The sequence below is a fragment of the Salvelinus fontinalis genome, chromosome 4, assembly GCF_029448725.1.
Source record: "Salvelinus fontinalis isolate EN_2023a chromosome 4, ASM2944872v1, whole genome shotgun sequence".
NCBI lineage: Eukaryota > Metazoa > Chordata > Actinopteri > Salmoniformes > Salmonidae > Salvelinus > Salvelinus fontinalis.
In genome coordinates, this window is record NC_074668.1 from 16840126 (window position 1) to 16864350 (window position 24225).

The 24225-nt window shown below is 45.0% G+C and overlaps 1 protein-coding gene across 2 annotated transcripts in view; it reads left to right on the forward strand.

Moving 5' to 3' along the window:
* LOC129853189 (protein FAM222A-like) overlaps positions 1–24225 on the forward strand; it is a 77806-nt gene that overhangs the window by 35618 nt on the left and 17963 nt on the right. The window contains exon 2 of one of the 2 annotated variants that reach the window (XM_055918942.1): positions 8484–8638. The exons of the other annotated variant lie outside the window; for it this stretch is intronic. Coding sequence (XP_055774917.1) covers positions 8533–8638 — 106 coding nt within the window. The 5' untranslated portion in view covers positions 8484–8532. The remainder of the gene's footprint in view (positions 1–8483; positions 8639–24225) is intronic. 2 annotated transcript variants of the gene reach the window in all.

Sequence of the window (24225 nt, forward strand, 5' to 3'; positions counted from 1 at the left end):
AGTGAGAATGCCCTACCTAAATATGACTCTTAATTAGAGGCAAACTCAAACCACCTGCCTCTAATCAAGAGCCATACCAGGCAAACCAAAACCAACATAGAAACAGATAACATAGAATGCCCACCCAACCTCACGTCCTGACCAACTAACACACAAAAACTAACATAAATAGGTCAGGAACGTGACAGTACCCCCCCCACAAGGTGCGCACTCCGGACGCACCAGCACAAAGTCTAGGGGAGGGTCTGGGTGGGCATCTAACCACGGTGGTGGCTCAGGCTCCGGGCGCGGTTCCCACCCCACCATAATCCATCCTAGCCTCCTCCCTCCAAGCATGTCCACCCTCTTTCTTCCCCCACAAAATCCTCTTAATAACATATCTAATAATGACAACACCGGGACAGAGAGATAAACCAAGACAGAGGGATAGATAAGAATATAGAGGTAGATAAAGATAGAGAGGGAGATCAGGATAGAGGGGCAACTCCGGACTGAAAGGCAGCTCCGGACAGAGAGACAGCTCTGGACTGATGGGCAGTTCTGGGTATCTAGCCTTTTCAGGCTGAAGGGCAGCTCATGGCTGACTGACGACTCTCGACGCTCATGGCAGGCTGACGGCTCTCGACGCTCATGGCAGGCTGACGGCTCTCGACGCTCATGGCAGGCTGACGGCTCTCGACGCTCATGGCAGGCTGACGGCTCTCGACGCTCATGGCGCTCTGACGGCTCTGGCTGCTCATGGCGCTCTGACGGCTCTGGCTGCTCATGGCGCTCTGACGGCTCTGGCTGCTCATGGCGCTCTGACGGCTCTGGCTGCTCATGGCGCTCTGACGGCTCTGGCTGCTCATGGCTCGCTGGCGGCTCTGGCAGATCCTGTCTGGTTTGCGGCTCTGGCAGATCCTGTCTGGTTGGCGGCTCTGGCAGATCCTGTCTGGTTGGCGGCTCTGGCAGATCCTGTCTGGTTGGCGACTCTGGCAGATCCTGTCTGGTTGGCGGCTCTGGCAGATCCTGTCTGGCTGACGGCTCTAGCGGCTCCTGTCTGGCTGACGGCTCTAGCGGCTCCTGTCTGGCTGACGGCTCTGTAGGCTCATGGCAGACGGGCGGCTTTGCAGGCTCATGGCAGACGGGCGGCTTTGCAGGCTCCTGGCAGACGGATGGCTCAGATGGCGCTGGGGAGACGGATGGCTCAGATGGCGCTGGGGAGACGGATGGCTCAGATGGCGCTGGGGAGACGGATGGCTCAGATGGCGCTGGGGAGACGGATGGCTCAGATGGCGCTGGGGAGACGGATGGCTCTGGCCGGATACGGTGCACTGTAGACCTGGTGCGTGGTGCCGGAACTGGAGGCACCGGGCTAAGGATAAGCACCTTCCTACTAGTGCGGGGAGCAGGGACAGGGCACACTGTACTCTCAAAACCTACTCTACCCCTGATGCGAGGTACCGGCACTGGTGACGCCGGGCTGAGGACAAGCACATCAGGATTAGTAGGGGGAGAAGATACAGTTTGTACAGGGCTCTGGAGACGCACTGGTAGCTTAGTGCGTGGGCCCGGAACTGGAGGCACCGGGCTAGATACACGCACTACAGGGAGAGTGCGTGGAGGAGGAACAGGGCTCAGGATACGCACTGGTAGCCTAGTGCGTAGTGTATACACTGTAGGTACTAGGCTGGGGCGGGGAGGTGGTGCCGGAATTACCGGACCGTGGAGGCGTACTGGCACTCTTGAGCATTGAGCTTGCCCAACCTTACCTGGTTGAATGCTCCCGGTTGCCCGACCAGTGCGGGGAGGTGGAATAACCCACACCGGGCTATGTAGGCGAACCGGGGAAACCATGCGTAAGGCAGGTGCCATGTATGCCGGCCCGAGGAGACGCACTGGAGACCAGACGCGTTGAGCCGGCCTCATGACACCTGGCTCAATACCCAATCTAGCCCTCCCAGTGCGGGGAGGTGGAATAACCCGCACTGGGCTATGCACTCGTACAGGAGACACCGTGCGCTCTACTGCGTAACACGGCGCCTGCCCGTACTCCCGCTCTCCACGGTAAGCCTGGGAAGTGGGCGCAGGTCTCCTACCTGCCCTTGGCCCACTATCTCCTAGCCCCCCCCCCAAGAAATTTTTGGGAATTACTCACGGGCTTTTTTGGCTTCCGTGCCAGACGCGTTCCCTCATAGCTCCGGTTCCTCTCTCCGGTAGCCTCCGCTCTCCTCAGTGCCTCCAGCTGTTCCCATGGGAGGCGATCTCTACCAGCTAGGATCTCCTCCCATGTGTAGACATCTTTTCCATCCAAAACATCGTCCCATGTCCATTGCTCCTTTCTCTCCTGTCCCTTACTCCGTTTAGTTTCCCTTTGCCGCTTGGTCTTAGCGTGGTGGGTGATTCTGTAACGGTTGACGCTCTCCTCATCCTCGGACGAGGTGAGGAGAGAGGGATCTGAAGACCAAAACGCAGCTTGTGGGAAATAAGCCATCTTTATTATAACAACGATAAAGATGACAACACGAAACGAAACAAACTCTTTCAAAACTACAAAATAACAAAACGACGTTGACGAGACCTGAACATAAACTTACATAACTAAACATAAACTTACGTACAGGAAACAGACGACATCGAAACGAAAACGAAACAAACAAACGCTACAGTCCCATGTGGTACGAACATAACATACGGACACAGGAGACAATCACCCACAAACAAACAGTGAGAATGCCCTACCTAAATATGACTCTTAATTAGAGGCAAACGCAAACCACCTGCCTCTAATCAAGAGCCATACCAGGCAAACCAAAACCAACATAGAAACAGATAACATAGAATGCCCACCCAACCTCACGTCCTGACCAACTAACACACAAAAACTAACATAAATAGGTCAGGAACGTGACACTTCCGAAGTGGTTAACCCAAACTTGCTCCCATGCAGGTACACAATCTGTTTTTAGGTTGTTAAAGGATGGGCCATTGTGAGCGCATACATTTGTTTTTGTTTTTTTGTAAAATTGTATTTCCTGCCACTGATAGACATCTGTTTTAGGATTAGAATAGGTGAAGAGGAGGGGATAAACGGACGGGGGGACGTGACAAACAAGTCCGACTTCCTCCTCTCCTCTCAAAGTTAAGGCTGTAATAGGAGAAAATTGGTTCTTGAAATGGAAGGGGAAAGCGGTTTCTTTGAGAGCAAGATAATGACTCGGAATACATTTGGCAAGAGCAAATGGAGAATAATGGAGGGGTAGTTACACAATTGTCTTTCATTTTAGTAGAGGGAGGGAGGGGGAGATGAGGCATTCCCCATGAGGATGGTCTTTGGTCTCTATCTATGTTTTGTGACCCCCCCCCCATCCCCCTTAACCACTAGCCTTTAACGAATGGGCTGTGAGGGAGGGCTTGTTGTGAAATTAGTATCTTCACAGAGGACACAGAGAGAGGCTTTTAGCCTGTGAATGGCCAGTAATGAGCTCAAAGTGCCTGAGTGTTTGGGCCAGGCTGCCTCTGTGTGTGAGCGGAAATGGCACTGCACACTAGTGGGCTTTTCAGGGGCACCTGGCGGGGGGAAAGAGTGCTCCTCTTTTTCAAACCCCTTTGTGTGTGCACATATAGGTCTTCTTTGACTATGCATACAGCACATGCACACATCTAGCTTCAGTTGGTACACTATGTTATAACAATTTGTCTAACAGATCCCCAGTAAGGATTCATTTGAAATATTGATTCATTTGGTTAGATTGAGTGTTCTGAACTTTCTTTATTTGTCTTTCAATCTGTGCATTTAAAATATATAAATTTGCTCCTAACTGTTTAGACCCCAATATAATTCTATAATGCTGCAGTTAAGAAATTTCTTGATAAAGCAAATTTTCTCACACATTACAAACAGACATGGCTCAAAAACAAAGAACACATTACAAAGAACAAATTACAAGTTAACTTAGTTTTAACCTGTTGAGGACAGAGGGCGCTGTTTTCACTTTGGGGGAAAATCGTGCCCAATTTAAATGGCCTCGTACTCAATTCTTGCTCGTACAATATGCATAGTATTATTACTATTGGATAGAAAACACTCTCTAGTTTCTAAAACCGTTTGAATTATATCTGTGAGTAAAACAGAACTCATTTTGCAGCAAACTTCCTGACAGGAAGTGGAAAATCTGAATTCGATGCTCTGTTCTAGGGCCTGTCTATAAATGTCCTTGATATTTATTAGTATACATGCACTTCATACGTCTTCCACTAGATGTCAACAGGCAGTGAGAGAAAAAATGGAGTGTATAACTTGATCTGGGATCGAATAAAAGCTCTCGGCATGATGTGTCACCAGTTTCCTGTTTTCTGGAAAGCGCAAGAAGGGACCTGGTATTGCCTTCTGAAAAGCTGTCGTTATAGACGACTAATATCTCCGGCTTTGATTTTATTTGATAAATGTGACAATATCATCGTAAAGTATGTTTTTTCAATATAGTTTTATTAGATTATTGAAATTTATTCGGGACGTTAGGCGTGTTGTGTTGTGTGCCTTTGTTCAGGAAGGAGAGCTTCGCGCTACTTTGCTAGCTTTCCGTGCTAATTGACTGGAGAAGAGGACATTCTAAAACCAAACAACGATTGTTCTGGACAAAGGACCCCTTGTACAACATTCTGATGGAAGATCATCAAAAGTAGGACCCATTTTATGATGCTATTTCATATATCTGTCGAACATGTGAAATAGTTTGCGCCCAGATTTTGGGCACGCTCTCGCTATAACTAAGCTGGATGTCGTAATGAAGTTATTTTTAGAATTCTAACACGGCGATTGCATTAAGAACTAGTGTATCTATCATTTCCTATACAACATGTATTTTCTAGTAACGTTTATGAATAGTTATTTGGTCAGAATCGTTGAGTGTCATAAAAATATCCGCACATTCTGGGAAAATGATGCTACGTTAGCACAATGTATAACCACTGATTTCAGCTCTAAATATGCACATTTTTGAACAAAACATAAGTGTATGTATAACCTGATGTTATAGGACTGTCATCTGATGAAGGTTTATGAAGGTTAGTGAAAATTAATATCTTTTGCTGGTTTATTCGCTATCGCTAACGTGCCTATTGCTATCGCTAACGTGCCTTGATGAATGAATGCGGTAGTGTGGTAGGCTATTGTAGTAAGCTAATATAATGCTTTATTGTGTTTGCTGTAAAACACTTTAAAAAATCGGAAATATTGGCTGGATTCACAAGATGTTTGTGTTTAATTTGCTGTACACCATCGATTTTTCCGAAATGTTTTATGATGAGTATTTAGGTATTTGACGTTGGTGTCTGTAATTACTCTGGCTGCTTCAGTGCTATTTCTGACGGTAGCTGTGATGGTAGCTGCAATGTAAAACTGATTTATACCTCAAATATGCAATTTTTTTTAACAAAACATAGATTTATTGTATAACATGTTATAAGACTGTCATCTGATGAAGTTGTTTCTTGGTTAGTTTGGTTGGTTCTTGGTTAGTTAGGTTGGCTTTGTGCATGCTACCTGTGCTGTGAAAAATGTCTGTCCTTTTTTGTGTTTGGTGGTGAGCTAACATAAATATATGTGGTGTTTTCGCTGTAAAACATTTTAAAAATCGGACATGTTGACTGGATTCACAAGATGTGTATCTTTCATTTGCTGTATTGGACTTGTTAATGTGTGAAAGTTAAATATTTCTAAAAAAATATCTTTTGAATTTCGCGCTCTGCCTTTTCAGTGGAATGTGGGAGGAGTTCCGCTAGCGGAACCCCGGTGCCAGACAGGTTAACAATTCTCAGAAGGCAGCCTGCCCTCCGGCCCCTTTTTTTCTCCACCATCTCTTCATGCAAATGACAGGGATCTGGGCCTGTTCCCGGGAAAGCAGAGTATCATTCACATCGGACTCGTTAAAGGAAAAAAGGATTCTGCCAGTTCGTTGTGAGTAATTGCAGTTCTGATATCCAGAAGTTATTTTCGGTCATAAGAAATGGTAACAACAACATTATGTACAAAATAAGTTTCAAATAATGCAAAGAAACGAACAAAAAAACACAATTGTTTAGGAATACGTAAAACGTCAGCCTTCTTTTCCGGTACCATCTTAACCAAGCGATGTAAGTCATATGGAAACAGCCCAAGCTGCTTGCTATAGCTAGCTATCATATTAGCTCCACTGCGGGGGTATCTACCCTAACACGACAGCTAAGCTGTCAAAGAATCGGAAACGAGGATATGCATAGCCTGTGCATATCTGCATCTAGCAAACATAACAAACCATAACCTAAGCCCAACAGATAAACACATTACTCTAGCCTTCATTTTGGTGGCTAGTTAGACGGTAGTCTGTGTACAGCTAGCTAGTGAAAGTGCAGCCCAAATTTACCTTCACACAACTTTTCTTGCATGATAGACTAACTATCCAGCTAGCTATAACAAGCAGCTTGGGCTGTTTCCATATGACTTACATCGGTAGAAACAAGACAAAACAACCAACTAGTTAGGTGACTATATACAGCTAAATACACACTGCAACTAATTCATGAGACAGAGGGCAATCATTCCAGCTCCACTGATGATGTGCTAGCCTGTACCAACCAAGTTATCATGACAGGACTTGCTAATCTGAGAGCTGTTCCACAGCATCAAACATCGACAGCACCAAACATATATGTACTTTTAACTTACTGTATTTAACTCACCGCAACATCATCGCTTTTCAATCTGCAAGGACATGTCCGAATCCGTATCACTAACCAACCCAGATACAGCCTCTTTCACAGGTTGTGTCCGCTTCGGCACCATTATTTTAACAAGTGAAGTAAACCCTGTTTCTCTTTTTATGGTTGACAACAGCCATGTGAGTACAACAGGTAATGTACATTTTGCGATATTGACACAGATATTTTTTGAAAAACAAGGCCGTTCGTGGCCGCTATAGTAATTTGAAGAAAGGCCTTCAACGGCCGCTACGGGTTCTAAAGAGTTACCGCTAGTCATTTACTCATCATTTGAATTCCTTTCTTTCATATTAGAATCTATAATACTAAGTACTGGAGCGAATGTCGCTAAATGTTCATCTAGTGATTCACCGGGAAAATGAATAACAGGGACCGGCATTTGACAGGCGCGTGAGAAATAATTGTTCAATAATCCACTATGCATCACAGCGAGAGATGGCAGCATTGACAGCCCCGGTGAAATATTTGCCTGCTCTCTTTGTTTTCATGTAATGAAAACGATACTGATTCATATCCATGCAGTGCCGTCAGGAGACTCCATCAGCACAGTGTCCTAGACAGAGGAAAGAAATAGGTTGAAACATCATAGACAGTACTGTTTTAGGTCTGGTTGAGGTTCTGACCTACTGTTTTTACATTGCACGTCTCTTTTTAGTTTACAAACAAAATGTTAGTCTACGTCTAATGAGAAGATGCAGTTTGTTTCTTTATGGTCATTAATTCAGCCCACGGTTCTTGTAATCACTCATCATTGTGTAATCCCTCATTGGCGATATGTGACTGAATTTCGATCTAATCCAGTCTATGTGCATGAGGCTGCCCTGCAGGTCTGTGCATGAGGCTGCCCTGCAGGTCTGTGCATGGGCCTTGATGGAGGTGATCTTGGCTGGCTGCATGCGTGTTGTGTTCTGTGTTTCCACACTGATGGTCTTTTTCAGAGGCTCTGTTCCTCTAGAGCGGTGGTAGAGCTGGATATGTTTAGCCTAGGGGGAGATTGATTAGTGCTGTCACTGGACCTGATGCACTGCTGGCACACCCAACCCATTTTCACTCACACGTTTTGCTCTTCTTCCTTGTGGGGAACTAAAATGTATTTTCATTAAATCCTATTTTCCCTAACCCCTTACCCTAACTTCTAACCCCTTACCCTAACTGTAACCCTAATTCTAATCTCTAACCTTAAAACAGCCTTTGTCCTCATGGGGACATCGAAAATGTCCCCAAGAGGAAGACTTTTCCTTGTTTTACTATCTTTGTGGGGACCTTTGGGGACTTTAGGATCTTGGTCCCCCAGGCCTTTGCTGACATTCTCCCAGTGTGGTCCCATGTTAACTTTCTGCAGGTAGACTGCTCTTTTCTCAGCATTACCATTAAGCTGTCTATAGATAATGCAGTCACCATAGACAGAAGTCAGGCTCAAGCAGACGTCCTATTTATAAATGTCAGAGGTTGGACTCTACTCCTCCTAACCTGTCTGACTCTGCTGCCCCCGGACCAGTGCAGTTGTAGGTGGCATAGAGCCAGTTCCAGTCCCAGTTTCTAAGCAGGCAGACAGTTGTAGGTGGCATAGAGCTATCCCTGTCCAAGTTGCTAGGCAGGCAGACAGTTGTAGGTGGCATAGAGCCAGTCCCAGTCCACCACTGAACCTCACAGACCTCCATGCCCATGGAGCTTTGCTTCTTCTAAATCCTCCTGCTTTTCTCACATTCTTTCTTCAACCCCCTCTCTCTCTCTCTCTCCCCCAGGTTGGCCTTGGCAGTCCCCCAGTTGTAGTTGTCTGCCCGCCCCCCTGCCATGCTGGCCTGCCTGCAGAGGAGGCAGAACCCTCCAATCCCATCCTCCCAGTACCCCTTGTGCGTCAGCAAGGCCCTGGAGCCACCTCAAGCCCTCAGCCGAAAATGTGAGTCCAATACAAAGAAGGGTCAGGAGTTTTGTTAGGTTTCCCAATGTATTTGATTTGGTAGAGGGAGACCTTGGGGTTGCTATGTTGTTACTCATTGTGAATAGAGGGACTGTTTAGCTGTGCTGACTGTGCAGAGTTTAACGTGCCTCCCTGGCCCTCGGTGACTGTGTAGGTGTGCGTGTGTGTGTTGGTTCTTCTATCCTTGTGGGGTTCTAAAATCCCCAAAAGTCCCCCTCATAAAATACTGTATATAAAGGGACTGGCCATGGGAAGTTGTTATGGAAATGAAGGGGAAAGAAACTAGTTTGGACCAGCTAAGGATTAAAGAAAGCTGCTGTATTCCCCTGGAAGGTGACTTTCTGCCTAATTTCCCTGAAGCCTCGGGATTAGCCCTTTAGTGGAATGAGACTGTCCTATGTGTGTGTGTGTGTCGGTGGTGGAGGGGGCTGTTCCGCTTATAGAACGCTCCAAGAGTCTTTAGTGGCCTATGTTTGCATGGCAAGCCGATTTAAAAGGGAAGGCGGATGGAGAGAAGGAGTTAACCTAGCATTTTCAACCTCAGTTTACAAAAGCTTAAACATGTTACAATTCCACCTGCTAATAGCCCTAATTGTCAACAACATATCACTAGTAGTAAAATAAAAAAATTCCACTAGAGAAAAACATACTGTTGGACATCCGCATGACGCTATTTAACCGTGACTAGTGGGTCTGGCCCGCTTATGTATACATCTTCCTGATGCATGTGTAACCCCGAGATTTTTGACTGTTGCTACTTTGCAGGACTGACACAGGCACACACAGGATCATCGGGTTCAGGCAATTGCCCCATTTATTATAGTCTGGCAATAAAGCACACAGCGTAGGTGTTCAAGTTAGAATCAGACGATTATGAATTTGCATTCCTTCAGCTCTGTCTTCGCCATAATCATAAATGAAAGGGCAGACATGGCTATAATAACACAATGTGATCGTAAAGTTTTATATAGAATAAATATCACGAGAACCAATTGTTTTTATTTTACAGTAACGTGAACCAAGACTCAAGATGGGAGTACAACAACCAGCTAGCTTCAGAGAAACACATTTTCAACACAGTAAATAAATTACAACATACCTGGCCTGAACTAGGGACCTCTGCCTCCCAAACTCACATGACTGCCCTCCTCAAGCGTCTTAGCCGATTGCGCCACGTCAAGCTAGCTAGTGAGGCGACACAAGCGCGACACCTCAGCCTGAGGGGTAAGTGTCACACACCCCCATGTAATACACATGATTGGTTCAACTGTCAAAGGGGAATGAGAGGACAAGGTCAGTGTTGCTTTTGTTCAGATCTGCGTGTGTGTATGTTTTTCAAGTATGTGCCAAGGTTGATATCAAAGGGGTGTGTGTCCTGGTTCCATGGGAATGGAACAGGTACTGTTGGCATGAGTTCCAGCCAGGTTCCCTAATGAGCTTCCAGAAAGTGAGAGAGACAGAGAAGAAAGAGGGAGGGCTGTGAGAATGAGTCAGAGGGGAGAAATGGAGAGTAAGAGAAAAAGAGGGAGGCAATGGCTGTCTTAATCGATTCCTTCTCCCTCCAATTTGGACAGGATTAGCCCACTTCCTCATCAGGCCTCTTATTGAAGAGCAGCCAGTGGGAGTCAGATGGAATCAATAGAGAAAAATAACAGTCTCTCTCTCTCGCTCTCTCTCTTTCTCTCTCCACCTGTTAAACCCTTTGATTGAAAGATTACCACCGTGGTCATATATAATGAGTAGATTTGAGAAGAATGGCCTCCTTTCTGTCCCGCGGAGGTGAGACTGAGTGTTGGATTTCAGCATTGTACTGTACTTTACAGCCACTGGCCCTTCAATGAGAGAGGGGATTGTTCAGCCAGGCTCAAAAGGGGTGCGGAGAGGCAGATGTCAGCTTTGGCCAGGGGGATCGTGGGCACACACACTGGGCTCCTTCGTGCAAAGCTAGGTCCCCGTCGATTGATCACCCTCTGGCCCAGTTTGAGCTGAGGGAGGAGGAGTGGGGGTTGTGGGGTAAAGTGACCCTGGCTCTTAGTAGCCCGAGTGATGCCTGTCTCTGCCTACCTGCCTGCCAGACACCACCCCCTCACAGCGAGAAATAGGATGTGAGGGAGATTATTACCTGGCAGTGGCAGGAGAGGTGAGCTGCTCTGCCATTTGCATCTGCTGTCCTTTGCAGAAAAGCAGTGAGTGGGGGGATGGTGAGGGGGTGGTGGTGGGTGAGGGGGGCAGCGATGCTGAGCAGCTGCACAGTTCATTGATGCGACTCCCATTAAAAATCCCTCATACCCTCAATAAAAAAGGACTTAACTGGCTTCGCCATCAGCGGGAAGAGTTCAGATCGGCTCGCCAGACAATCAATTTCCCCCGAGCGCATAGAGCTTAGCGGGAGAAACGGGAGGCGGAAAGAGAGGGATGTTTCCATTATCACAGTCTGCTCTGCATCTGGGCCATGAGAGCGATAGAGATGAAGAGAGGGTGATGAGGGAGAGAAAGAAATGGGAAGCGGGAGAGCGGATGTAGAGAAGAAAAGAAAGATGGGGAGTGGGAGAGCGATGGGGGGAGAACGAGAGCGAGAGACTGGCTTTTTAAAATGACATTGACGCCCTGCCTTTAAAGGTCGAATGCAGCCATTTTTATCTCGATATCAAATGTTTTCTGGGTAACAATTAAATACCTTACTGTGATTGTTTTCAGTTAAAATGGTCTAAAATAAATAAAAATAGCTCTTAGCAAAGGGCAATTTCTCAAGAAAAAATTTGGCTAGGGCTGTCTGGGTGGGGAGGGGAAAACTGAAATGTAGCTGTCATTGGCATAGAGGTTTGAACCTCCCTTTCTATTAGTAGTCTAACTAATTTACCGCATGGTGACGTCACCATGGAAGGCCAAAACTCCATCCCACCAAAACCAGCAAAAATTTCAGGTGGTCTTTTCAAACAGCTCTTATACCAAAAGGGCATTATCACCATTTTCACAGTATTATTCCAACCTCATAGTGTGGAAATATATATAAAACACTGAAATATCTAGGTTTTGACTGCACTGGACCTTTAAAAATATCCTATTGGATTAGCCTCACTGGGGCCTTTAGATTAAAAAAATTCTCTTCTCTTGCTCTCTGGCCGTGGAATTAAGAATGGGGAGGAATTACTTAAATTATAAATCATAGGCATTTGCTTTCAGCGTGCCCAAATTCCCTGTGTATGGTGCTGCACTATCCGCACACCAGGACCTGTCATTTTTTATTAAATCTCCCCTTATGGGACATTTGTAGCACCCCCCTTCCCGTCCTCCCCTCCCCATCACGTCTGCCACTATACGCGGCACTTCGTGAGAAGCAGGGGAGGACACGGCAGTGGAGCCAGTGTCTCTCTTCAGGCCGTTCTCCCCCAGAGAGAGGGCACCGAGACCAGTCAGAGGAGAGAGAGGGAAGGCCCTGGGCCTGTAGAGGGAGAGGGATGCCACTGAACGTAGTTTCCAGTCCCCAGGCACCTAGGCTTATTCTTCTCACCCCTCAGCCTTCAGGTCCCTAGCCCTTCATGGTTGTGGAACCGGCCTCTCTCTAAATAGGGAGGTGTAGACAGAGAAGGGTGTAGCTGAGGGCTAAGAGAGAAGCTGAGGGCCCCAACGAAAGGCCGCTACACACCGTATTTGACGCTCCGTAGCTCTGTTTGAAAGCGTGTGTAGGGCCCTTAAGGGGGCTGGTCAGGAGGGACCACAGCTCAGCAGCCTTTCATTTGGAGGAGAGGATAGAACCTTTTTATAGTCCCAGACAGAGGCTACTGTACTCTCTACAGCAGGTCAACTTCTCATCTCACCAACATAAGAATGTAACAACTTGATGAGAATTTGAGAATGTAACAATTTGATAAGAATGTGAGAATGTGTTTACTGTCCAGGCCATTTTATTCTCTTATTTCATCGTATGGTTTGTTTGATGTCGGCAAGATCAGCAGGAGTGACCATGACGCTCGTGGCTATCAATGTGGCGTGTTTGTGCCAGCCCTGTCAGATTGGGATCTGCACGTCGTGGGTTCTTTCCCTGGTCAGTCCGCCGTAGGTCCTGCCCTTGTTAGACCGCACATGTCACAGACGCTCCTGTGTCTGCCCCCTGATTGGATCAGACTTTCGGCTCAATCTGTGTCGTGCCTCTAGCCAACAGCAGGCCCTGATTCTACCCCACGTCCAGAAGGCACGCTGATATCATCATCCAGCAGGCCTCGAGAGCCAATCATGGAGGTGCACAGAGGGTTTCTATGGCATCAGTAGAAATAGAATAACTAGAATGTGTCAAAATGAATGGTAATGTCCATTCTAATCATCTAGTTCTATGCTAATATCCTAGGTTCACTACATGCCTGGTATCTATAGACATAGAATGGCTAGAACAGGAAATACATTTATGAAAATCCATTTCTATGCTGATATTCTATTGGCCCTCAAAGTCAAAAAGTAGTGCACTAAATTGGGAATAGTCTGTGTCTGAAAAAGCACCCTATCTACCACTCTCTCTCTGGTGTTTGAGCCAGAGGTAAACATGACAGTAGAATTACCTTTCCATATCAAATCGGATACCTCCACAGCCTGTTATGGGGAGAAAAAGGGAAAGGTTTTCTGTAGAATACTTAAATGTGGCAGCAGAAATGACAACCTTTTCCCTGATAGCCTTTGAGCCCGGAGGGAGAGAGGACTGGAGTGGAAATGTAGAGAGCAGGAGCAGTGTACCCGGGGAGAATTTGCATGCACTTGACCTTTCCCCACTGATTGAACTGCCTCTTCCATCTCCCGTTTGGAATTCCACAGACTCACTGCACATGGCCGGCCGCCATCATTATTCCATTTATTCAGCGTTAGGGAACAGGGAGAGCTGTTAGTGGCCTTTCTCAAAGTGAGAGATGATTGACAGCCAAGCGTTCCATGCCACACCCCCTCAGTACCACTAAGTGTAACAGCTACTCACATAAATAAAACAAATGTAAAAAATCATGATGTAACTACTTCACCTGTGCTCGATTGACGCTTGCCTGGCGCCATGGAACTAATGGAATAGTCCCAAAAGTGCACATCACGATCAAGCACTCAAATATGTTTGAAAGAAAACAAATATTTGAACCTGGGTGGGTGGTTTGGTGGATGGACACAGTCTGGAAATACAGTACACGCACCAGCAGCCTGTCTCATGCCCACTGGCACTCCATTGTGCCAGGAGGGTGGCGGGTATCTCAGGGCTGGCACTCAGAAGATAATTTCCGGCAGGCTGCATCTCACAGTGCCATGCCCCTTCGCTCTGCCCTCTACCGTCTGTTTATGGGGCACGGCGGTGGCGGTGGCGTGGGGGTGGTGTTTCTTCATAGGGCAGTGAGGCTCCAGAAAGCAGGCCACCACTCTAGTTTTGGCCACACTGGGACTTGGTTTGGAAATGTACTGTAGGCTCCCCGTTCCCAGCTAGTTACATTTTGGTATCGCAGGTGCAGGGCAGTAACACATTCTATCACTGTGTGCTGGCTGTGACATTCTATTGTCGCTGAGATATGGCAGCCTATCACTGCCAAGGGAAGGACTCTTTCTTCATCAAAATGTGGATAATTAACAATGCTGTAATACTCTTACCTCACTGTATTGTGTGCATGTGTAAGGGGGTTGGCCATCTGAGGTATCATGACTACAGCAGTGTACAGTAGCTGTGTCAGATGTGAGTGTTCTTGCTGACCCTGGCTGTCACTACTGCTCTGTGGATCCCTAAGGGCTAAAGCGAGTCATCCATCCAAACCACACTGTGCTTTTAAGTGACAGAAGGATTTATGTAGAGAGAACACTCAATTTCTCCTTACTCATATATCCAGACCGGTATCCATCCAGATTGGAAGTTTCCTTTCTGACCTGCATTGAGTCATTAAAGGTATGTCTGTCTCTCTCTGTCTCTCTCTGTCTCTCTCTCTCTCTGTGTGTCTCCCCCGCTGGTGGAGGGCCTTGTTGTCTGTACAGCGTTAATAATTAATTGGGAATCAGTGGAGGACTTGTCTCCTAAATGATAGAACAGAAGGGCCTGGGCTTTTGCCTCAGGCAGCCTGCGGGTGCCTTTTCCCATTTACCTGCAGGCCTTCCCCAGTCTGACAGTCCTGCCCAGAGCCGGCCTTCTCTCCTCTCCCTCTGCTGCTCTGCCTGCCTGCCTGCCTCTTGTCTCTGGTTCTGTGTGCTCCTACAATCTCCAGTCCTCAGGTCCTGTACTCAAACTCTGGGTTACTTGAGTTTGTGGAGGATGGGTGCTGTGTGTTTGTGTGTGCATGCCGCCGGCTCTGCTCCCCTTGTGTAGCAATTTTGAGGAAATAATGTAGCACAGTCGCAAATATTATTGAAAGACAGCAGCCAGGACAGAAGAGGTGCCTTGTTGTCATCATAGATGATATAGCTGGTGTGTGTGGCTTTACACAGAGCCTCCTTTTGTTCCTATTTATCAGGGCTATCATCTGGAGAGGTGTGTTGTGATTGAAACTAGTGCCCCAGTGCATGCTTGTGTGTGTGTGTGAGATCAGGGATCATTAGCGTATAAAAAGGCCAACTCTACTGTTTTGGAAATGAAAACCAGTCTGGGTTGATGTTGAATGTTGGCTCTGTGTCCCTGGGCACTGGAGCGCAGCTTCTAACAGGGCAATGGGGGCACATTGTGTTGGAGGGGGCTGGGCGGAGTGGGAGAGAAACGGACAGAGACGAGGGAGGGAGAGATAAGGGGGCTGGGGTGACTTTGATGCCACAGGAATGAGTTCACGGGCTCGTGAGCACAGGCCTAATCACACATGACAATATTGGCTGGTGTGCCAGTCGCAACGCATGACAGCCCCCCCCACTCGCTGGTGCTGCTGACTCGGGTATTTGCTGATAAAGCTCTGCTTTCTAGACCATGCTGTGTGTACAATGAGGGTGGCCAGGCTCGTCACAGCCATACCGCCATGCCATACCCCCCCCTCCCCCCTCCAGAACCATGCACTGTACCAGGCCCAGGCTCCCCTCTGGTACACTCCATTTTAACCAAAGGACAGGCTGGTGAATAAAGAAAGACTGGCGTGTCTCGGTGCTTGAAATGAGGTCGGGTCTATGGGCTTTGCCGGCGCGTGAGATTGTGTATGTTATTTTTTTTAATTTTTCTAAAAATTCAATTGGACACCTGTTTTTTGGCATAGCTCTTTTTGTTTGGCCTGTTTTGTTTATCGGGGTCGTGTGAATTGTGGGGGTAAACATGTTGCCCCAGATTCGGTGTGTGTTTGGTACACGGGCCTCCGTCCCACAATAGAGCCGACATGGCTACTGCTGACGTCCTGCATTCCTCCTCCCCAGCCAACACAAAGGGGGACCGGCTCGGCCAGCTCTCTGTCTCTCTCTGTTGGTCTCGCTATCTGCTCAACCCGGGAGATGGAGGACTAGAATCACTGTTGAAGATAGTCAGCGACCTCCTTTTTGAAATGTGGGGAGTTTTTTTTTACTATTTGGCTGCATGTGAAATTGCACCCTATTCCCTATATAGTGCATTACTTTTGACCAGAGCCCTATTCCTTATATAGTGCTGTGTTTTTTACTAGGGCCCATATGGAATAGAGTGCCATTTCAGACACACCTCTGTTTATCCTCTATACAGTCTGTCCATGACAAATGCTGCACAAACAACACTGAGCTAAGATGACCAACAACAAGAAATATTTAGCAAGAAAGCTTCATTTGAATAACTCAGCCATAGGAATTTTGTGGTGGTGACATGGAAACGGTCTCTCTGGATAACAAAATCACTATAAAGGTACCATTATGACATGACCACCAGCGTTACTAGGACTACTCTGTCTAATAATAATCCTAATAATGGTAACACTTGAGTATTGTAGCAGTGGTGTCTGCAGGGCTCTGCTTTGGGCTCGGCCGGGGCTCTGCTCTGGGCTTGGCCGGGGCTCTGCTCTGGGCTCGGCCGGGGCTCTGCTCTGGGCTCGGCCGGGGCTCTGCTAATGCAGCCTGAGCGCAGACAAATGGGAAGTGACACGTGTGTGTAGAATGCTATTTGTGGTGACGCTTTGACTACAGATAATAAAGTGTTCGCCACAAGGTGATTTCACTCTGCAAGCACCCCAAAAGGAACTCACTTACTCTGGGTGAGAGAGAGTGCAAGAGCGAGAGATGGGAGGTAGAGAGAGGGAGAAAATCCAGACTCTTCTAAAATGATGCACAGTGCTAGCTACTAGAGGAAGTAAGGTTCAACTGGAGAGGGGTGGTTTGGATAATCTGTTATAAACAGGATTTTGTATGTGTGCTAGGCCCTGTGCACAGGGAACTCCTTCAGAATCAATCAATCTTCAGTAATTTCCCCTACAGCCCATAAAAGGCATGTTGCTACATCAAACCAACAAATTAGTTGATTGATTAACGTCTGGGTATAGCGATAAATACCAAATAGAAAATAAAAACAATGGACGTCACTATACCGCTATATACAGTGCATTCGGAAAGTATTCAGACCCCTTGACTTTTTCCACATTTTGTTACGTTACAGCCTTATTCTAAAATGGATTACATTTTTAAAATACTCAATAATCTACACACAACCCCCCATAATGACAAAGCTAAAACCAGGTTTTTAGAAATGTTTTCAAATGTATTAAAAATAGAAAACAGAAATACCTTATTTACATAAGTATTCAGACCCTTTGTCATGAGAAGTGAAATTGAGCTCAGGTGCATCCTGTTACCATTGATCATCCTTGAGATGTTTCTACAACTTGATTGGACATGATTTAGAAAGGCACATATCTGTCTATATAAGGTCCCACAGTTGACGGTGCATATCAGAGCAAAAACCAAGCCATGAGATCCATAGAGCTCCAAGTCAGGATTGTGTCGAGAAACAGATCTGGGGAAGGGTACCAAAAAATGTCTGCAGCATTGAAAGTCCCCAAGAACACTGGCCATCATTCTATAAATGGAAGAAGTTTGTAACGACCAAGACTTCCTAGAGCTGGCCGCCCGGCCAAACTGAGCAATCGGTGGAGAAGAGCCTTGGGTTCTTGGTCACCTCCCTGACCGATGGTCACTCCAGAGTTCCTCTGTGGAGATGGGAGAACCTTCCAGAAGGACAACCATCTCTCCACCTATCAGGCCTTTATGGTAGAGTGGCCAGACGGAAGTCACTTCATTAAAAGGCACATGACGGCCCGCTTGGAGTTTGCCAAAAGGCACCTAAAGACTTTCAGAGTATGAGAAACAAAATTCTCTGGTCTGATGAAACCAAGATTGAACGCTTTTTTTCAGTGGCAGGGACCGGGAGACTAGTCCGGATCGAGGGAAAAATGAACAAAGCAAATTACAGAGATCCTTGGTGAAAACCTGCTCCAGGGCACTCAGGACCTCCGATTGGGATGAAGTTTCACCTTCCAACAGGACAATGACCCTAAGCACACAGCCAATACAACACAGGAGTGGCTTCGGGACAAGTCTCTGAATGTCCTTGAGTGGCCGTGCCAGAGCCCGAGCTTGAACCCGATCAAACATCTCTGGAGAGACCTGAAAATATCTGTGTATCAACGATCCCCATCCAATCTGACAGAGCTTGAGAGGATCTGCAGAGAAGAATGGGAGAAACTCCCCAAATACCGTTGTGCCAAGCTTGCAGCATCATACCCAAGAAGACTCGAGGCTGTAGTCGCTGCCAAAGGTGCTTCAACAAAGCACTGAGTAAAGGGTCTGCTAACTTATGTAAATGTCATATTTCAGTAAAAAAAAGATATCAACTTGCAAAAATGTCTTTTTGCTTTTTAATTATGGAGTATTGTATGTAGATTGATGAGGGGGGAAACATTATTTTTTTTTTGAATAAGGCTGTAAGGTAACAAAGTGAAGGGGTCGAAATATTTAACGAAATAACTGTATGTAGCGATATGTATCAATGTTTTAGTGGAAAATAAATCAAATATGAGGACAAAATTATTGGCTACAGTTGTTGAAGCTAATTTATGACAATGAAGTTGCTCTCATAGGCCTGAGCCTGAGGTGATCAGTGCCAGGAGGCTGAAGGAAGGAAGCACAAATCCAACATTTGCCAGGAAATTATTTGATTGGATTTGAGGTGAGAATGACCTTTTTGAAATTAAAGATAACAATTAGGAGTCATATGAGTTGTTTTTTTAACTTTTTAATGTCTAAATCCATTTTTGACATAGCGCCATGGTTCTGTAGCTGGCTGTGATAGATCAGAGGGGAGATCTATATTTCTGTTACTAGTCGAGTAGCCATCAGAGACAGGGAGTTCGCAGATGGGGGTGGGGTGAGGCTGACTTATTTTCCTGCAAGTACTGTTTGTAGGCCTATGCATCACAATCATAATTCAAGATATCTTTGTCATCATGAACTTTCATAAGAATCTGAACAATTATAGCTAGCCTACATACCAAATCTTTTAATGTCATCTCCAAGCAAGTAATTAACAAAATCAGCCATGCAATTCAATACTCATCTTTTAAAACAAACTCTTTTAACCTAAATTGTTTTTATCTTAAAAAATGAAATAGAGGAACTAACAGGTACAGATACACTACCGGTCAAAAGTTTTAGAACACCTACTCATTCAAGGGTTTTTCTTAATTTTTACTATTTTCTACATTGTGGAATAATAGTGAAGACATTAAAACTATGAAATAACACAAATGGAATCATGTAGTAACCCAAAAAGTGTTAAACAAATCAAAATATGTTTTATATTTGAGATTCTTCAAATTGCCACCCTTTGCTTTGATGACAGCCTTTCCCACTCTTGGCATTTTCAACCAGCTTCACCTGGAACGCTTTTTCAACCGTCTTGAAGGAGTTCCCACATATGCTGAGCACTTGTTGGCTGCTTTTCGTTCACTCTGCGGTCCGACTCATCCCAAAACATCTAAATTTGGTTAAGGTTGGGGGATTGTGGAGGCCAGGTCATCTGATGCAACACATCCTCCTCCATGCTTTAAGGTGGGAAATACACATGTGGCGATCATCCTTTCACCCACACCGCATCTCACAAAGGCATGGTTGTTGGAATCAAACATCTCCAATTTGGACTCCAGACCAAAGGACAAATTTCCGCCAGTCTAATGTCCATTGCTCGTGTTTCTTGGCCCATGCAAGTCTCCTCTTCCTATTCGTGTCCTTTAGTAGTGGTTTATTTTCAGCAATTTGACCATGAAGCCCTGATTCAGTCTCTTCTGAACAGTTGATGTTGAGATGTCTGTTACTTGTGTAACCCTCTCACCAGTCTCGAATTTGACTTTCACGATATTAACTTACGTAGAATATCTCAACAGCATGGGATGTTAGGTGAGAAGGACATCTCCAATAAGAATCCCTATTGTAACCTATCTAGGGTGATGACAAATAGGGTTTTCATTTCAGATGGAATGATTATAGATTTTTGTTTTTGTATAAGGATATACTTTCCCATGCATTAAATTAAATTGAAACAGTAAATGACCCCACCAAGGCAACATAAGGTTCAAGATGTGTATTATTACATTTTCAAAGCACCACATCAAAATAAATAGTAAATAATAAACCCCAATGAGTCAGGCACAACCCCTGTCCATATTGTTTCAATCTTGCTTAACTTCGACACACATAAAGTCCAGAAGCACCCCACCGTTGTGGTTACTCACTACTCATAGATATTCCCTCAGTGAAGGATGGCAGTACCTTGCAGGTTCTCACAAGATCCACAGCGAGCACAGCTATCAATGCAGACAGTACTCTTTAGCAGTAACCGAAATCCCATGGGAACATGAACTCGTTAATCTTTCCCAAGCAATTCTCTCTCGGTGTCACACGATGCTAGGCTAACCTCAAGGCTGTCAAATACCTCCACGATGAGATGGTAGCTTCAGTCTTTACTCAGTCTTAACAAAATTATAACAACTCTCTTATAAAATAAAATCAGTATTTCCCTTAAACTCGGTAGGTATGGGTTTTGTTCTATTTTTAACGTCTTTTATCATTTTTCTTCACCAACGGTCATAATGTAACGTCCATCCTTTTCTCAACGTCTCTCTCCCTCTTTTTCCTCCCAGCTTTTTCTCCCAACTTAAAAGTAAACCAACCTATTCACTTATACATTAAAGAAATATTTCTTCAAAAGAAATGCATTAACAACATTACAATTCGGGAGCAATTCAATCACCTTAAATCTAATACCAATTAATTATAACAAATAACTCAATACTCGGTTCTAACAAGAATATTACACTTGAACCCTGTGAAGCATTTATTTGGTCTGCAATTTCAGAGGCTGGTAACTCTAATGAACTTATCGTCTGCAGCAGAGATAACTCTGGGTCTTCCTTTCTTGTGGCGGTCCTCATGAGAGCTAGTTTCATCATAGCGATTGATGGTTTTTGCGACTGCACTTGAAAAATCTTTCAAAGTTCTTCATATTTTTTGTATTGACTGACCGTCATGTCTTAAAGTAATGATGGACTGTCGTTTCTCTTTGCTTATTTGAGCTGTTCTTGCCATAATATGGACTTGGTCTTTTACCAAATAGGGCTGGCGCAGCGGTCAAAGGAACTGCATCTCAGTGCAGAGCCATCACTACAGTCCCTGGTTTGAATCCAGGCTGTATCACATCCGGCTGTGATTGGGGCGGCGCACAATTGGCCCAGCTTCGCCGGCGTGGGCTATCATTGTAGATAAGAATTTGTTCTTAACAGACTTGCCTAGTTGAATTAATATAAAAATAAATGCACAGTTGAAGTCAGAGTTTACATACAATTTTTTTTTTGTTTTTCACAATTCCTGACATTTAATCCTAGTAAAAATTCCCTATATTAGGTCAGTTAGGATCACCACATTATTTTAAGAATGTGAAATGTCAAAAATAGTAGATTTCTTTCATCACAATCCCAGTGGGTCAGAAGTTTACAAACACTCAACTACTATTTGGTAGCATTGCCTTTAAATTGTTTAACTTGGGTCAAACGTTTCAGGTAGCCTTCCACAAGCTTCCCACAATAAGTTGAGTGAATTTTGGCCCATTTCTCCTGACAGAGCTGGTGTAACTGAGTCAGGTTTGTAGGCCTCCTTGCTCGCACACGCTTTTTCAGTTCTGCCCACAAATCTTCTATAGGTTGAGGTCAGGGCTTTGTGATGGCCAATACCTTGACTTTGTTGTCCTTAAGCCATTTTGCCACAACTTTGGAAGTATGCTTGGGGTCATTGTCCATTTGGAAGATCCATTTGCGACCAAGCTTTAACTTCCTGACTGATGTTCTGAGATGTAGCTTCAATATATCCACATAATTTTCCTGCCTCATGATGCCATCTATTTTGTGAAGTACACCAGTCCCTCCTGCAGTATAGCACCCCCACAACATGATGCAGCCACCTCCCTGCTTCACGGTTGGGATGGTGTTCTTCGGCTTGCAAGCGTTCCCCTTTTTCCTCCAAACGTAACAATGATCATTATGGCCAAACAATCCTATTTTTGTTTCATCAGATCAGAGGACATTTCTCCAAAAAGTACAGTCTTTGTCCCCATGTGCAGTTGTAAACCGTAGTCTGGCTTTTTTATGGCGGTTTTGTAGCAGTGGCTTCTTCCTTGCTGAGCGGCCTTTCAGGTTATGTTGATATAGGACTCGTTTTACTGTGGATATAAATACTTTTGTACCCGTTTCCTCCAGCATCTTCACAAGGTCCTTTGCTGTTGTCCTGGGATTGATTTGCACTTTTCGCACCAAAGCACGTTCCTCTCTAGGAGACAGAACGCGTCTTCTTCCTGAACGGTATGACGGCTGCTTGGTCCCATGGTGTTTATACTTGCGTACTATTGTTTGTACAGATGAACGTGGTATCTTCAGGCGTTTGGAAATTTCTCCCAAGGATGAACCAGACTTGTGCAGGTCTACAATTTTTCTTCTTAGGTCTTGGCTGATTTCTTTAGATTCTCCCATGATGTCAAGCAAAGAGGCACTGAGTTTGAAGGTAGGCCTTGAAACACATCCACAGGTACACCTCCAATTGACTCAAATTGTCAATTAGCCTATCAGAAGCTTCTAAAGCCATGACATCATTTTCTGCAATTTTCCAAGCTGTTTAAAGGCACAGTCAACTTCTGTACGTAAACTTCTCACCCACTGGAATTGTGACAGTGAATTATAAGTGAAATAATCTGTCTGTAAACAATTGTTGGAAAAATTACTTGTGTCTTGCACAAAGTAGATGTCCTAACCAACTTGCAAAAACTGTAGTTTGTTAACAAGACATTTGTGGAGTGGTTGAAAAACTAGTTTTAATGACTCCAACCTAAGTGTATGTAAACTTCCGACTTCAACTGTATATATATTTATATACGTACGTGTATGTGTGTGTGTGTGTGTGTGTGTGTGTGTGTGTGTGTGTATATATTTTATATAATATATATATTTTCTATGTAGGTTGCAAGATCGAATCCCTGAGCCGACAAGGTAAAAATCCCCTGAACAATACAGTTAACCCACTGTTCCTAGGCCGTTATTGAAATTAAGAATTTGTTCTTAACTGACTTACCTAGTTAAATAAATGTAAAATATATATATTTTAAATAATACGCCTACCATGTCACAACACCACTGATTGGCTCAAGCACATTAAGAAGGAAAGAAATTCCACAAATTAACTTTTAACAAGGCACACCTGTTAATTGAAATGCATTCCAAGTGTCTACTTCATGACGCTGGTTAAGAGATTGCCATGAGTGTGCAAAGCTGTCATCAAGGCAAAGGGTGGCTACTTTGAAGAATCTCAAATATAGAATGTTTTGGGTTACTACATGATTCCATATGTGTTATTTCACAGTTTTGATGTCTTCACTATTATTCTACAATGTAGAAAATAGTCATAAGAAAAACCCTTGAGTTTGAGTTTATTTTATTTTTACAGGGACAGTGCACATTAATTAACGTTTCAGTAAAAGTGCCGGTTTTAGCCAGCCGGCTAATTTTCAACCGCAGTCCCTGGGCAGGTTATTAAAAACAATTACAATATAGACAGTCATTGAGCAGTGAGCACACGCAGAGCAACATAGAACAAGCAAGACATAGCATACAGACAGAGCAACATAGAACAAGCAAGACATAGCATACAGACAGAGCAACATAGAACAAAAAGCAGCCAGACAAAATTCATAAAAGCAACAAAGTATTTCCACACCTCACAAGCTACAGACAACAGACAACGTGGAAAGCGGCAATTCACAGCTAGGGATTGTGTTCACAAATCTGATTGACCTTTAGCCATGTCTTCATGCATTTTGTGAAAGTGTGATATGTGGTGCAGTTATGTGTGTCTGATGGCAGTGTATTCCAGACATGGGACGCTCTCACAGAGAAAGCAGATTTACTAAAGGTGCCTTAAGGGAAATTTACAGTCACCTCTCATGGCAGACCTTGTGGATCTGCTGCCATATGTTTGGGTTTTCTGTTTAACAAAAGTACTGAGTGGAGGGGGAGCCAGGCCATTTAGGATCTTGAATACAAGACATGCGTTGGTGTATTGCACAAGATTTTCCCAACTCAGGAGCTCATGCTTTCTGA